Source organism: Neoarius graeffei, chromosome 17 (assembly GCF_027579695.1).
Source record: "Neoarius graeffei isolate fNeoGra1 chromosome 17, fNeoGra1.pri, whole genome shotgun sequence".
Lineage (NCBI taxonomy): Eukaryota > Metazoa > Chordata > Actinopteri > Siluriformes > Ariidae > Neoarius > Neoarius graeffei.
In genome coordinates, this window is record NC_083585.1 from 43,239,044 (window position 1) to 43,255,600 (window position 16,557).

Genomic DNA, 16,557 nt, shown 5'->3' on the forward strand with positions numbered 1-16,557 from the left:
CAGGTAAATCATCAGAAACCCCTTTAAAGACCTGTATCTTAGTTAAACAAGATGGAGAAGTGATCACGGCGCATTGTAACTATATGGCTGGGGAAGAATTTTGTCACAACCTTCATGCATATGGACTTTGTGAGGAGTAAACAAAGAAACAGCTGGGGACTTTAGCGCTTTGTGACTAAAAAAAAATACCATAAAATAACAACACTTAGCAAGAAAAGTACTTGGAAAACACTAAGGACATAGCTGAGCGGGAGATACAAACCTTTCACCAAGTGATCACTGCAAACTCGAGCAGGCTTCGACTCGGCTCCCTTTGATTTCAGCAAGAGGTTCAAAAGCCACCTTTCTCAATGTCTTTTTGTGAAATCCTGTGTTCGTTCACCCTTTTTTATTAGTTCACAGGGAACCCTGAAGAAACTTTTATCAGTATCGAACAACCTAAAACAATGCAAGCGTATGGCATTTTTCATGCGAGCAATGCACCTTCTCCGTACAAACGCTTTGTCAGCTGAGCTTTGGTAGACCACCAGCTAAAGTTTTGAATAACTAATGAGGCAGATGTGACGTCACGTGAAACCCAGCAATTACAGTGGTGCTTGAAAGTTTGTGAACCCTTTAGAATTTTCTATATTTCTGCATAAATATGACCTAAAACATCATCAGGTTTTCACACAAGTCCTAAAAGTCGATAAAGAGAACCCAGTTAAACAAATGAGACAAAAATATTATACTTGGTCATTTATTTATTAAGGAAAATGATCCAATATTACATATCTGTGAGTGGCAAAAGTATGTGAACCTTTGCTTTCAGTATCTGGTGTGACCCCCTTGTGCAGCAATAACTGCAACTAAACGTTTCCGGTAACTGTTGATCAGTCCTGCACACCGGCTTGGAGGAATTTTAGCCCATTCCTCTATACAGAACAGCTTCAACTCTGGGATGTTGGTGGGTTTCCTCACATGAACTGCTCGCTTCAGGTCTTTCCACAACATTTCGATTGGATTAAGGTCAGGACTTCGACTTGGCCATTCCAAAACATTAACTTTATTCTTCTTTAACCATTCTTTGGTAGAACAACTTGTGTGCTTAGGGTCGTTGTCTTGCTGCATGACCCACCTTCTCTTGAGATTCAGTTCATGGACAGATGTTGTGACATTTTCCTTTAGAATTTGCTGGTATAATTCAGAATTCATTGTTCCATCAATGATGGCAAGCCGTCCTGGCCCAGATGCAGCAAAACAGGCCCAAACCATGATACTACCACCACCATGTTTCACAGATGGGATAGGGTTCTTATGCTGGAATGCAGTGTCTTCCTTTCTCCAAACATAACACTTCTCATTTAAACCAAAAAGTTCTATTTTGGTCTCATCCGTCCACAAGACATTTTTCCAATAGCCTTCTGGCTTGTCCACGTGATCTTTAGCAAACTGCAGATGAGCAGCAATGTTCTTTTGGAGAGCAGTGGCTTTCTCCTTGCAACCCTGCCATGCAAACCATTGTTGTTCAGTGTTCTCCTGATGGTGGACTCATGAACATTAACATTAGCCAATGTGAGAGAGGCCTTCAGTTGCTTAGAAGTTACCCTGGGGTCCTTTGTGACCTTGCCGACTATTACACGCCTTGCTCTTGGAGTGATCTTTGTTGGTCGACCACTCCTGGGGAGGATAACAATGGTCTTGAATTTCCTCCATTTGTACACAATCTGCCTGACTGTGGATTGGTGGAGTCCAAACTCTTTAGAGATGGTTTTGTAACCTTTTCCAGCCTGATGAGCATCAACAACGCTTTTTCTGAGGTCCTCAGAAATCTCCTTTGTTCGTGCCATGATACACTTCCACAAACATGTGTTGTGAAGATCAGACTTTGATAGATCCCTGTTCTTTAAATAAAACAGGGTGCCCACTTACACCTGATTGTCATCCCATTGATTGAAAACACCTGACTCGAATTTCACCTTCAAATGAACTGCTAATCCTAGAGGTTCACATACTTTTGCCGCTCACAGATATGTAATATTGGATCATTTTCCTCAATAAATAAATGACCAAGTATAATATTTTTGTCTCATTTGTTTAACTGGGTTCTCTTTATCTACTTTTAGGACTTGTGTGAAAATCTGATGATGTTTTAGGTCATATTTATGCAGAAATATAGAAAATTCTAAAGGGTTCACAAACTTTCAAGCACCATTGTAAATGAACACTTACAGTTACTTTAACACTAAGGCCTTTGCTGTGCTGTGACTAGCAGAGTTTTGTTATCCCTGGCATATAATGCGGTGGTGGGGATATAGCTATCGATCTGTCCGTCTGTAAACATTTTAGTTCCCGGAGCATAACTCAAGTCAAAAACTATTAGGAAATTTTTCACGAAACCGGACATTTATGTTAAGTGCCTAGAGGAGTTGTGCATTTTGACATTTTGGGATTTCTGTGATTTTTATTTTTCCATATTTCCATGGCCACCAATTCAACTTAGGAAAATTTGGAGTGGGGTTTCATGTGGGGGCCGGGGGGATATGTCATCTCCTGGTGACTTGTTTTCTGTATGCTCTATCACACATTACATATTAGGGCACACAAAACAAAAAGGCTGAAACTTCAGATTCATGATGTTGTAGAATGTCGATTGGGATCCACTGATGTGTTATCTGTAGGTTATGCTCCAAACACCAAAGGTCTGATTTGTATAATGCAAGTGTGTAAAAAATATTTTGTTATAAATTGCAGAGGAAACATTTATTGAATGTGTTTGAGGTTTCAGATCTAAGCAGTATTTATCTCAATAATGTTAATAAATTAGCTATTTAAGGTAGTTGGTGTAATCCAGTTAAAATTTAGCATTTGATAATTCACTATTATGGTGGGACAGTGGTTAACAGGTTATGATTTCAAACCTGCTGGTTGACTGGGGTCTTTCTGTGTGGAGTTTGAATATTCTCCTCTTGCCTGCGTGGGTTTCCTTTGAGTGTTCTGGTTTCCTCCCGTAGTCCAAATACATATAGATTAATTCAGCTGGCTACTCTAAATTGCCCGTAGGTGTGAGTGTGAATATGAAAGACTGTCTTTCTCCAGATTGTACCCTGCCTCTTACCCAGTGTCCTCTGGGATTGGCTCCAGCTCACCCATGACCCGCAATGGGCAAGTGGTATAGAAAATGAATGAATGGATGAATAAGTTGACTATTGTGATTTTTGTTCTAAAATTAATTTGTCAGTTTTTAGATAAAGGACTGGAGTTAATCACACTAAATAACTTGTTTGGATCAAGTTTTTTATTTTGTTTATCATTGTCATCATTGTCGCAGCCACTCGCAGGCAAGTATGGCAGCCGAAATGGATTAGCAGCACAGAGACTCAGCCATGTCCTAGCTGCAGGGTCTGAGAGCGCCGTTGAGTGGCAGCCTTCCTCTGTTCATGACGTGCAGCTTCCTCAACAAGTCGGGTGTTTTCAAAATGTAGAAGTTGTGTTTCTCCAGACCTGTCTATCTGCCACTAGTTGTTCCCACTCATTAAGGTTGATTCCGCACTTCAACAAGGAGTGCTTTAGAAGGTTCTTGTGTCTTTTCTTTGGAGCACCAACTGATCTAGTACCATGAGAGAGCTGTGAGAAGTAGAGTTGTTTTGGTAGGCGATAATTCAGCATTCTCTTTTTACTAAAATAGTACCACCCATCCATTATCTGTAGCCGCTTATCCTGTTCTATAGGGTCGCAGGCAAGCTGGAGCCTATCCCAGCTGACTATGGGCGAGAGGTGGGGTACACCCTGGACAAGTCACCAGGTCATCACAGGGCTGACACATATAGACAAACAACCATTCACATTCACACCTACGGTCAATTTAGAGCCACCAGTTAACCTAACCTGCATGTCTTTGGACTGTGGGGGAAACCAGAGCACCTAGAGGAAACCCACACAGACATGGGGAGAACATGCAAACTCCACACAGAAAGGTCACTGGGCTCAAACCCAGGACCTTCTTGCTGTGGGGCAACAGTGCTGTGCCACCCCAGGTGAAATAAAAGTATTAAAATGTTGCACAAGCGTCCTCAATCTTCTGAAGGAATTTTGTGTCTCGTTCCATAAATGTTGTTCATACTGCTTCATAATGAGTGCTTTAAAAATAGATTTAATGTCTGTATTTCTATTTAAAAAAAATCAAGACATAATAGAACATCCATTGCTTAATATCAAACATATCCATCCGTTTTGGCATATCACTACAGTGACGTGGCCACTCTGACAGCTTCAGCCATCAAAGTATCTAGGGAACATTACAGTAGTGGTTTCCTGTTGCCTTCTACTGGATTATTATAGAGGTTTTCTCCTCTCAACCATTCACATTCACACCTACGGTCAGTTTAAAGCCACTAATTAACCTAACCTGCATGTCTTTAGGGGAAACCAGAGCACCCGGAGGATCCCATGCAGACACGGGGAGAACATGTAAACTCCACACAGAAAGGCCCCTGCTCGAACCCAGAACTTTCTTGCTGTGAGGCAACAGTGCTAACCACTACACCACCATCAAACATATAGTATTCAGATTATGGTGATTGTTTGAATAAATACACTACGCAAATTTGTTCTGAAGGTTTAGACCAGACCCCTGTGGCTATATTAAAGTTTGGGACTGTACATCTGCTGCTGCTTGACTGCGGAGTCAGATTAGATCAGTATACAATAATAGAAGCGCATAGTATATACATCAAGTTGATGTTATTCTCATTAGGAACTTATGTGTAAGTTGACCAGCACCAGCTCCTTCTAGAAGATCCTCTGTGTCGAATCACAGTCAATAGTTAGCAATGCTCAAGTGTCAGTGGGTCAGAAATGGACATCCCGCTGGACTTTCTCTTTTTTTGGAAGGCGTGTCCTGTTGACACAGTTTGCACTTCGATGTGACGTCAATGAAATTGGAAAATGTTTGTACATGCTTTATTAAGGCTCCTTTTTTTGAATGTTTAGGAAAGATCGTTTTGTTCATTTCGTATATATATATATATATATATATATATATATATATATATATATATTTTTTTTTTTTTTTTCAATTTTCAACACCAAAACAAAGGGTCCTTGTGTGACTGTGTTGGGGTGTTGTGAGGGATAGGGAGTGTTATTGGTGTTTTATTTTAAGGTTACTGTGACATTTAAGTAACCTTAGCCATGTGAGACACTGAATCATTGAATAGAGGCCTCATAGCGTAAGCGGCTCTGCTTTTTCTGTACTGAAATGAATAAAATGTAATATGTATTACTTTATATGGTCCCCTCCCTTTTTTTTACAGTGAGGTTCAAATAATTTTCAGTTTTAGAGTTCTGAGCTTATCATTTCTCAGCAAACGCTTATCTAGCCTCCTGCAGCCGAGCAAGTCAGCTAAGCTGAATGATACTTTAACGTTTAAATGAAGGCTTTAAAATATTGTAACGCTGCATCCACACACATTATAAAGAACATTGAATGAGATATATCTGGACATTATCCTTGCATGAACTAGCAGTGGATTGTGAAGTGAGAGTGTGTTGCAGACAGCTGGCCCGAGGAGCACACATGAGTAGTGAAGTCTGGAACTTTCTCTGTGTGGTGGGATCAGGTGACTGAGCGCTGGAATCTCTCCGGCTGCTGTGGCTATATACACAGGAGCGTCCGGAGCCTCGGTCTCTGATTCCAGCGGGGCAAGAGTGTGAACAGGTCAGCAGTGTTCAGGCAGGGCTAAAGCCAACCTACATACTCCGTACAGTCATCACTGAAGTTTCCAATAAAGGTAAAAGTTTTTCTCGGAGTTGTTGCAGCCTGCAAAAGTGAGTTTGCTTCACGTTTTAGTGAGTTATGTCCTTTTTTGGTTTGGATATTACTGTTGATTTTTGACTGTTGGCTTCTGCTTTGCTGGCTCCAGAATTTCAGCATTGATTGTTCTACCATTTCTGACATTCTGTGCTTTTACTTTCAACAAAATGTGTAAAATAAACAATGAAGCCAAGTTTGAGAAATACACAATACTCATAGTACTAATATATTTGATTCATGTAGTTCAGTTGTCATCCATGTCAATGAATAACATGGATTATATGTCACTCTTAAACCTGTATTTACGTCTCATGTAATAGGCTTCAACTGTAATATTTGCCTCAAAGCATTTCTTAAAATATTATTCAGCCCTAATGTACAGTGCAGGGTGTTTCAAAAAATGTGATATTATTTGAGATGTAAATATCCCAGAAACTACATAGTCTAGGCAAATGAAACTGAACAGGCTTAATATTGAGCAATATAAGATTTATTCCTCAAAATTTGAATGAGAAATTCAAAGGTATGTGTAGTCCATGAATGATTTCGCAAATTTTCAATATTCGTTAACCCGCTCAGTCGTCTCTTCTGATGCTGGTGGTCATCCAGATCCTTTTGCCCTGCACACACAGCCTTCCTCTTTGAACTTTTTGTGCCGTGTCCAAATCTGCATTGCCGTTGGTGCATTTTTAGAGAATTCTCTCATAAATGCACGCTGCACAGTCTTGTTCGACTGTGTTCGAGCGTACTCTAACACACAAAACACCTTTTCTTTTCCAGCGAATGGCATTTCTATACCTAAAAACATAAAAACCAAAAAACATTAAACATAAAATTTTGACCTGTTTCCACACATGCTGTTAAAATTTGAGGTCAGTTGAACGAGAATTGGCAAAGTTATTAGATTGTGAAATTATATAAAAAAATTTTTTAAACACCTTGTATATTACCATTCCCCCCCCCCCCCCCCCCCCCCCCCCCCCCCCGTCTGTCCTGTTGGAATACTCCTTTTTTTTCTTAACAGCAAAGTGCATGAACAGGCTATGGTTGAATAAATAATAAGAATTAAAAATACTTCAATAATCAATAAAAAGAAACACAAACTCAAAAAGTTGTGTTGGATTTCATAATAGATTAGACTGGTGTGAAAGTTTAGATTGAATATAGTTTCCTAATTTTTATTTTGGCCAGGCACCACCCAAACTAATAATCATATCATCTGTTTTTATTTGGATAATTAGACACAAGGTACACCACCACTCTTGCCAGAGCAGTTGGGGATTAGGTGCCTTGCTCAAGGGCACTTGCTGGTCCAGTGACTCGACCCAACAACCTTTTGTTTCTAAAGCTGCTTCTCTAACCTTTAGGACATGGCTTTCTGTGATTCCTAAAGTTCATAAAATTTATAATGGTTTGATCTGGAGATTTTTACACCATAATTTAGCTGAAAACAGTTCAATCCAATGTAATCCAACCTGGCAACCATCTCCCTCCCACCCTCTCTCACTGCAACCAATTTGTATTTAGTATTTCAATTTTTATTTGTTATTTATTTCTTTTTGAAAACACATGATACTATTGATTATCTATAATTTTATGGCAGTATTGCAGGTTTTATTCAACAGTCTTCAGAGACTGGTACCAAGAGAGAGAACAATATATTTAGTTTTCTGCCCTACTCTCTTATCGTCTTATGTTGCTCTGGGAAAATAACCTGCTGCTGATTTTTTTTAACAGGTAAATTCCTCTGGGGAAAATATCCAAAGACATTTATAGGTCTAGCTTGTATTTACAGTACAGCCGAATGTCAACACATTGTTTTTGTGAAGCTGTGATGACTAGCAGAGTCCTGAAAGGTTGAAAGGGAATCAATCTACATTGAATAACACATTTTACATCTTTTTTTTTTTGGCCCTAAATACTTAAAGATATATGTGCAGTGCTGACTGTCTAAGATAATGAATAATGGTTCATTGAATAAACAATGGACTTCTGCTTCAATGGACTTAGCAGATAATTCAGTGGAAATGGGAATTTACTGTTTGGACCTGATGGACCTCAACCTTCATATGGTGATTCCTAATACAGAGTCAAATACAGTCAAGTAGGTGCTGAATAGCACTTTCTAAATCTGTTGGCGTCTTTTGGCAGTGTGCCCATGTTGTGTCCTATTTATGACAACAGCTGGACCTGAGTGTTTTCTCTCTCTCTCTCTCTCTCTCTCTCTCTCTCTCTCTCTCTCTCTCCCCCCCCAGAAATAATGTCTAAAGGCCCAGCAGTAGGCATTGACTTGGGTACCACCTACTCATGTGTTGGCATTTTTCAGCATGGCAAGGTGGAGATCATTGCTAATGATCAAGGAAACAGAACTACGCCCAGTTATGTTGCCTTTACAGACACCGAAAGACTGATTGGAGATGCTGCTAAGAACCAGGTGGCCATGAACCCTAACAACACTGTGTTTGGTAAGACAATGTACACTGCAATGAACCATCATGGGAGCTCTTATGTAGCCTATATTGAAGATCTCAGACAACCAGGAAAACAAAATTATGTATGGTGGGTTTTTTGTTTGTTTGTTTGTTTTAGCTTGGTACAGTTCATTCAGTTCATTCTACTGCATGGCAGAACAAAAATGAACATCAAAAGTATTGAAAATAGGATTTAGTGAAAAGACCCCATTGTTGTAAATACCTTGATTACCATCTAAAATGTTTCTATAAATTTAGAAGCTGTAAGCAGATTCCTTGCACTACATCAACCCTTTCTGGTGTTCAGAATGATGCTACCATATGGATTTTAATGATGATGCTACCATATGGGTTTTAGCGCAATATACAGTACTGTGCAAAGCTTTAGGCATTCTATTTTTATAGTACAGTCATTATTATATATTTTTTTATTTTATGATTTCATCATCGAGTCAGTACAAAAACAGTTTAGATTCCAAACATTCATTTTCCAGCGCACAATTAAATGTTACATTTTACAAAATGTTTGTATGTCCATAAAGAAAGCAGCAGATTACATAACTGACACTTTTCAGGCAAAAAATAACAACATAATGAAGGTTGTTGGGTTTTGCTGCAAAATTAAGAAGCAAGTGTGACAGTCAAAGTGTCTAGAAGAACTGTGGCTGGTTCTGTAAGATGCTCAGTAAAACCTACAGCTCATTTCCTTATAAAACTGCACTCATTGTACCTGAGACTACTATTTTTTTTAAGCAAAGGGCTTTGACTTTGTTTCATTCACTACCGTTTACTGCTCTTTATTAGCATTTCTTATCGTAGAAACATTTAATTCCATTACATTTGAAAGCATCTTTGCTCTATAGCATTTCTTTGCATCTGATCTCCCTAAGATTTTGCACAATACTGTACAAAATTCACATATGTAAATATATATCTCATCATACCACATTGTAAATCATTGCATTGTTTCTGCCAAGATGCCAAGCGCTTGATTGGTCGGCGTTTTGATGACCCTGTGGTGCAGTCAGACATGAAGCACTGGCCTTTTAAGGTGGTGAGTGATGGAGGCAAACCCAAGGTGGAGGTGGAGTACAAGGGAGAGATGAAGACCTTTTATGCTGAAGAAGTGTCCTCTATGGTCCTCACTAAGATGAAGGAGATTTCCGAGGCTTATTTGGGCAAAGTAAGATGAATCAGAGAAACCTGCTGTTTTCTTATGATGAATATAAAAGATTGCGTCACAATTATACCACTTACAACAATGATTTACAAACCAAAGCCAACAATGAAGTCAAACATAAAGCTACTCTTATGATGAAATGAAAATATGGTAATAAAAATGCAGTGTAATATAATATACCACAAAATACAGTATTACAAAGTACAGTATATGGGTCAGTTGATACAAAAGACTTATCACTACGTATAAGAACAAAACTGCACTGGACATTAGAGAGAACCATTATGTCTGCTGTCGCCATCCTCATAGTTGAGGTTCAGCGATCCAGGAAGCCTCAACTAGCTTCCATGAATTCTCTTGGGTGATTATAGCACACCACAGGGATCCAAACCTTCATCTGGTGGCATGGTACATACACACCTATGACTGCTCTATTAACTGTGGGAGGAAATTGGAGCACCCAGTGGAAACCCACACAGGCACAAGGAGAACATGCAAACTCCACACAGAAAGGTCCCAGTCAGCTGCTGGGCTTGAACCCAGAATATTCTTGCTGTGAGGCGACAGTGTTAACCACTGCCCCACCATGTCCCCTGCAAACCACTATATTGAATAAGGAATATAAATGAAGTGAAATTCGTCATGCAGCTGTCAGAATAACGTCGAGAGAAGAGTCTCCGTGAACATCAGTCTGTCCATGTTCATCAGAAATCTGTTAGATCAAGTATATCTAACTTATACATTATGTCTCAATTTCTTGCTTATTTAGACTGTAACAAATGCTGTTGTCACAGTACCTGCCTACTTCAATGACTCCCAAAGGCAAGCCACAAAAGATGCTGGCACCATTTCTGGCCTGAATGTCCTCCGCATCATCAATGAGCCAACAGCAGCAGCCATTGCCTATGGGCTGGACAAAAAGGTACTCTGATATTTTAACCACCATCCATGTGAAACAAATGTGAATAATAGCATTTTGTATCAAAAAGGAGACCATTTCCACTGCTAAAAGTGATAGAATTGGTGTTTACATCTGTATATATTCAAAATACTGTATGTCAAACCTACAAGGTAAAACTTAAAGCAAGATGGCCTTTCGATTTCATAAAATCGGTGAAATTTAGTTCCCTCTGAAATTTGGTCATTGTAATATATGTTTATTTCTGTAATAGCTCACAAAATATCAGGCCATTCTGTGACTGGGAAGTTATTTCATTTGAGGGGATTCCCTCACAAATAATGTGTGTGAAATCGCTCACTTTGCGTAGTCAAGCAGACAAAGGAAATCCATGTGCGCATGCACATGTTTACCTTTGACCGTGCACTGACAGTTACATCATTCTGTCGCTAAACTAACAGCTGATCACACCGAGGTGCTCGCTGACCGCCAATATTTATTAGTTTGGCCTGTGTTTCCTTTCCTTCACAACATAACATCTTTTCTTCTCACTTTCTGTTAATGTAGTTGGTCTCTCACTTTTCATTCACACACTCACATCCTCCATTTTTTCTCTCCTGTTTCAAATTTGTATCCCGCAATGCCTTGCATGAACGGGGAAAGCCCACCACGTGATGTATGATGTAGTATCTTGAATTGGGTCATGGTGAAGCAGGCAAAAATAGTAGAGAATTTAGGGCCACGTAGCCCTAAATTCATTAATTGTTCTATTTTTTTTTTAATAATAAAATTGGAAGTCTGCAATTCAAATTCAGTAGCTTTCGGTCCAATAAACAAAAATAATTGAGTGTCGGGGGAAAATTATTTTTATGACCTACACTTGAAAAATCTGAAAGGCTGAATTGATTAGACTGAACATTGATGGTCACATGTGCAAAGTCTAAATTGTGGTTTATTGCTTTAGGTTGGCTGTGAACGTAATGTCCTCATTTTTGACCTGGGTGGTGGTACCTTTGATGTGTCCATTCTGACCATTGAGGATGGCATCTTTGAGGTCAAGGCGACAGCTGGTGACACTCATCTTGGGGGTGAAGATTTTGACAACCGTATGGTCAACCACTTCATTTCTGAATTTAAACGTAAATTCAAGAAGGACATCACAGGTAATAAACGTGCTGTGCGTCGTTTGAGGACAGCTTGTGAACGGGCCAAGCGCACACTGTCCTCCAGTACACAGGCCAGCATTGAGATTGACTCACTTTATGAGGGTGCCGACTTCTATACCTCCATTACGAGGGCGCGCTTTGAGGAGCTCAATGCTGACCTGTTCCGTGGTACACTAGAACCTGTTGAGAAGGCTTTGCGTGATGCCAAGATGGACAAGACCCAGATTCATGACATTGTCCTTGTTGGAGGGTCGACTCGCATTCCCAAAATCCAGAAACTACTGCAAGACTTTTTCAATGGTCGTGATCTCAATAAGAGTATTAACCCTGATGAAGCAGTGGCCTATGGAGCAGGTATGTGAAATCTCATCCTTAAGTGGTACTTACTCACTGACGAAATCTATTTCAAATTTACTCAATTTTTCTGTATGATGCACTATGACATTCAAACCTTCCCATACAGCTGTCCAGGCAGCAATCTTATCAGGTGATAAATCAGAAAATGTCCAAGATCTTCTTCTACTGGACGTCACTCCTTTGTCTCTGGGCATTGAGACAGCTGGAGGTGTTATGACTGTGCTCATTAAGAGGAATACTACCATCCCTACCAAACAAACCCAAACCTTTACAACCTACTCAGACAACCAGCCCGGGGTGCTGATCCAGGTACCGCTTGTTGATGGCAGATGGTTCCCAATTATAAGTCAATCAAAATGGCATAAATTGCCTGATTTCTGGCTTTTAACTGGTCAGCCTCTTCATTTGTCAGGTATATGAAGGAGAACGAGCCATGACCAAGGACAACAACATTCTAGGCAAGTTTGAGCTGACTGGCATTCCTCCTGCCCCCCGAGGTGTGCCACAGATCGAAGTGACTTTTGATATTGATGCCAATGGTATTCTCAACGTGTCTGCAGTGGACAAGAGCACTGGCAAGGAGAACAAGATAACGATCACTAATGACAAAGGTACCAGTACAATTAAACCTCAGAAATGCAGCTAGACTTTGTATTTCTCTCCCACTCTAATTACCTCTGGCTCTTTCAGGCCGTCTTTCCAAGGAGGACATCGAGCGAATGGTGCAGGAGGCTGAAAGATACCGTGCAGAGGATGATATTCAGAGGGAGAAGGTCACAGCCAAGAACACTCTTGAGTCCCTGGCATTTAATATGAAGAGCACAGTGGAGGATGAAAAGCTCAAAGACAAGATCAGTGCTGAGGACAAGAAGACAATTGTGGACAAGTGCAATGAGGTTATTGCCTGGCTGGACAGGAACCAGGTAAAGACACTAAACCAAATTTAGTTTTACAGATTTGGGGCTCTTTATCCAGTTTTCCCACCAAGTGCTCCAATCTCTGTGATTTGTGATAAAGTACCGTATAAGAGTTTTCTGTTTTGTGAATAACTTTTAGGATTTACAATGTTTTCCCTTTGGGAAACTGTGTTGAAAATAATGGTATTATAATGGCTTGAAAACCAACCAGACTAGAAATAGAGTTTGTCAGGCCACAGTGCTGAACTGATGCAGTCATGACTGTGTATTAAGATGTGTTTAAATCATCAATTTTTTTTAACTGATTTATCATTGTTGGAGCTTGGGAATACAGGGTAATCCTTGTTTCAAAAGTGAAAGTTCCATCAATGGTTCAATAATTGGATGAAACTGACTTGTACCGAAATTCTAATATTTCATTTGTTTGCTCTCTTTTTGTCTCTGTGAAAAAGACTGCAGAAAAGGACGAGTATGAGCACCAGCAAAAAGAGCTGGAGAAAGTGTGCAACCCCATAATGACCAAGCTTTACCAAGGCACTGGGGATATGCCAGGTGGAATGCCTGGTGGCCCAGGTGGGTTCCCTGGAGGTGCAGGAGGTAGTGCTTCTTCTGGCCCAACCATTGAGGAGGTTGACTAAACCACCTCAACCACACGAGAAGAAGAGAAAGAGGAATCCATGCATCAGTTACACACAATCACTATACACAATACACTTTTCTTCAACACATTTAGCACTATACTCTCATTAGAACTTGTTCATGACAGCCAGTGCCAACTGAGACCAACATACAGCTTGTGACCAAATCTGGTATTTCTGTGACATTAAACTTAACATGCATTTTTTTTAACATTAAACTTCAGTGCATCTTGGAGTGATTGGTCACAGTGTGTTCTTTAGATTAGGCTGAGATTACTTGTGCATTACTTCCACTTTGGTAGCGGTACTTCCTTACACACGTCCTCAGTTGTCTACAGTTCTGTGGTCACACTTCAATAAAATACAATGGATTCTCTTCAACCATGTCTTGTGTGTTTGTGTGCAGTCAACACTTTGGTCATGTTGTAATGCTCTGTGTGCCAAAAACATATAAAACTTAGAACATGAAATAAGAAGGATAATCTGTCTTTTTTCAATTCTCCAAAATCTCAAAATGCTTTACTTGCAAAAGACTAAAGGCAAGTAAGCAAGGAGTTATTTAAATAAGATTTATTTATAAAGAACATTTAAAACAACACTCATTGACCAAAGCACTGTCCATTTAATTAATTTGTAAAAGATACAAAATAACAAAAGAAATCCATCCATCTGTAACCACTTATCCTGTGCAGGGTCATGGGCGAGCTGGAGCCTATCCCAGCTGACTATGGGCGAGAGGTGGGGTATACCCTGGACAAGCCACCAGATCATTGCAGGGCTACACATAAAGAAAAACAACCATTCACACTCATACCTACGGTCAATTTAGAGCCACCAATTAGCCTAATCTGCATGTCTTTGGACTGTAGGGGAAACCAGAACACCTGGAGGAAACCCACGCAGACACGGGAAGAACATGCAAACTCCACACGGAAAGGCCCCCATTAGCCACTGAGCTTGAACCTGGAACTGTCTTGCTGTGAGGCAACAGTGCTAAGCACTACATCACCATGCTGCCAGCAAAAGAAATGTTAAACAAAATAAAAAAAATAAAACATTACAATAAAAATCCCCATTAAAACAGACAGACAAACAAAAAGCAGCACAAAATAAATTAAATATAGGTTAAAGCAAATCTGTCAGATGATCACCTGTCAATCCTGATCAAGCCGATATGTACAGGTAAGTTTTAATATGAGATTTGAATACTTAAATGGAGGGAGCATGTCTAATAGCTATCAGTAAGCTGTTCCACAGTCTGGGGTGGGAGATGGCAAAAGCCTGGTCATCCTTGAGTTTTAATTAGCCAAAAGTATTTGTTAAGAAGGCCTCATGTTCTTGGTGCAATCAAAGGTGTTAGCAACTCCTAGCAATGTAAAGAGATGCTAGACCATCAAGAGTTATAAAAACGAGCAAAAACATTTTTTTAATGAACGGGAAGCCAGTGTAATGAATTTAGAACTGGTGTAACATGCTTTCTTTTCTTTGAGAAAACTGGAAGACACTTTATGCACTAACTATAGACAGGACAACAAGGACTGATTGACTCCCCTGTAAATTTTCCCCATGAATATTTAAATAATATTGGCTGGCTTTGAATGGTATATCAGATATATTCCATTCAGCTAGCATGATATTGAACGAGTTGAAGACGAGTTCAGTACCATGCTAGCTGAATGGAATATATCTGATATACCATGAAAAAAGTCAGCCAATATCTCATCTCATCTCATTATCTGTAGCCGCTTTATCCTTCTACAGGGTCGCAGGCAAGCTGGAGCCTATCCCAGCTGACTACGGGCGAAAGGTGGGGTACACCCTGGACAAGTCACCAGGTCATCACAGGGCTGACACATAGACACAGACAACCATCCACACTCACATTCACACCTACGGTCAATTTAGAGTCACCAGTTAGCCTAACCTGCATGTCTTTGGACTGTGGGGGAAACCGGAGCACCCGGAGGAAACCCACACGGACACGAGGAGAACATGCAAACTCCACACAGAAAGGCCCTCGCCAGCCCCGGGGCTCGAACCCGGACCTTCTTGCTGTGAGGCAACAGCGCCAACCACTACACCACCGTGCCGCTGTCAGCCAATATAATAATAATAATTATTATTATTATTATACATACACATTCCTTTCGGGTGTTCAACACGTCTTTCTCTTTCAAAATTATCTCAAAATCTTCCGTATTTAATGAAACAAACCTGGCGGCCATGTTTGTTTACAAATTGTCACAGTCACTCGCTAGCATGGAAGTTTTATGTGTAATATGTATTTTATGGCATTTTCAATTTACTGTGAAAGTTTACTGCGGGTGCCACCAGCAAACAAAGAAATGCTTCTGCACATGCACAGCAGAAAACTTTCTCAATGAATATTCGCATCAGCTCCAACATATGGCGTCATGTTGTCTTGACAACCATGCAATATCATAAACCATATTCAACGCTCATTCTCCATTGGGTAGAGTGACATAATACATGTAGGATAAGTGACATACTAGCAATATTACATGCTTTCAAAACAAATGAATGAAACCCACTAGAAGGGAATAGAACATGTTTTTATTACATGGAAAAAGTGTCCTGTATGGATAATAATTAACATTATTCTATCCACATTCACTGGATATGAGCAATGGCATGCTCTGATTGGCTACTCTACTACTAGGCAATCAGCTCATATGCCATGAGTAGAGAAAAACAAAATGGTGGAGCGTATTGCTGAACCAACCGAGGACACAATAAAAACTCTACACGAAAACAAAACCCCAAAAAATGAAAAAAAAGCAACAAAATATGGAATAAAAGTATTTGATGGTAAGAACGTATCTTTTTTATTTTTCAAGAATTATGATTAGCGCATTTTTCACAAATTGCTACTGTCATTTCGCCGGTTTGTTTACATTCTAAGCGGAAATGATTTTGTCTGACTTTTTTTGGTATTAAATTTTTATTTATCAAATTTGCAAAAAATAAAAAATAAAAATGCTCTGTTTCTCAAAATCCAGTGAATGTGGATAGAATAAAAAAGTTATTCCACTCAACCTCGTCGTACATGGCTTATAGCCAACTCGGTGCTATATGCCTCGTCGGCTATCACCTCATGTATGACTCTATTTCATGG

General features: G+C 39.8%; 2 protein-coding genes across 3 annotated transcripts in view; both read left to right on the forward strand.

Moving 5' to 3' along the window:
• si:dkey-238d18.4 (TBC1 domain family member 25) overlaps window positions 1–5,009 on the forward strand; it is a 55,320-nt gene extending 50,311 nt beyond the window's left edge. Inside the window, exon 11 of one of the 2 annotated variants that reach the window (XR_009656881.1) lies at window positions 4–614. Coding sequence is in view for 1 of the 2 variants with exons in the window: in XM_060944254.1 (XP_060800237.1) it covers window positions 4,402–4,453 (52 nt within the window). In the remaining variant the exon portion in view is untranslated. Of the gene's footprint in view, window positions 1–3; window positions 615–4,401 lie in introns of those variants that run through there. The other variant, XM_060944254.1, reaches the window with a different exon arrangement.
• Window positions 5,010–5,648: 639 nt separating this feature from the next.
• On the forward strand, window positions 5,649–13,802 carry hsc70 (heat shock cognate 70). The gene is made up of 9 exons (XM_060944252.1): window positions 5,649–5,771; window positions 8,050–8,259; window positions 9,243–9,448; window positions 10,215–10,367; window positions 11,308–11,863; window positions 11,973–12,175; window positions 12,279–12,477; window positions 12,557–12,789; window positions 13,236–13,802. Exons 2-9 carry the CDS (start codon window positions 8,055–8,057, stop codon window positions 13,419–13,421), a joined length of 1,941 nt encoding a protein of 646 aa, XP_060800235.1. The 5' UTR covers window positions 5,649–5,771; window positions 8,050–8,054; the 3' UTR covers window positions 13,422–13,802.
• The last annotated feature ends 2,755 nt before the right edge of the window (window positions 13,803–16,557 follow it).

Excerpts from the sequence above, each read along its gene's own strand:
- hsc70 (XM_060944252.1), top strand. The coding sequence starts at position 8,055 with ATGTCTAAAGGCCCAGCAGTAGGCATTGACTTGGGTACCACCTACTCA. Across the intron at positions 12,176-12,278 it reads AGCCCGGGGTGCTGATCCAG|GTATATGAAGGAGAACGAGC; the intron begins GTACCGCTTGTT and ends TTCATTTGTCAG. Across the intron at positions 12,790-13,235 it reads CCTGGCTGGACAGGAACCAG|ACTGCAGAAAAGGACGAGTA; the intron begins GTAAAGACACTA and ends TCTGTGAAAAAG.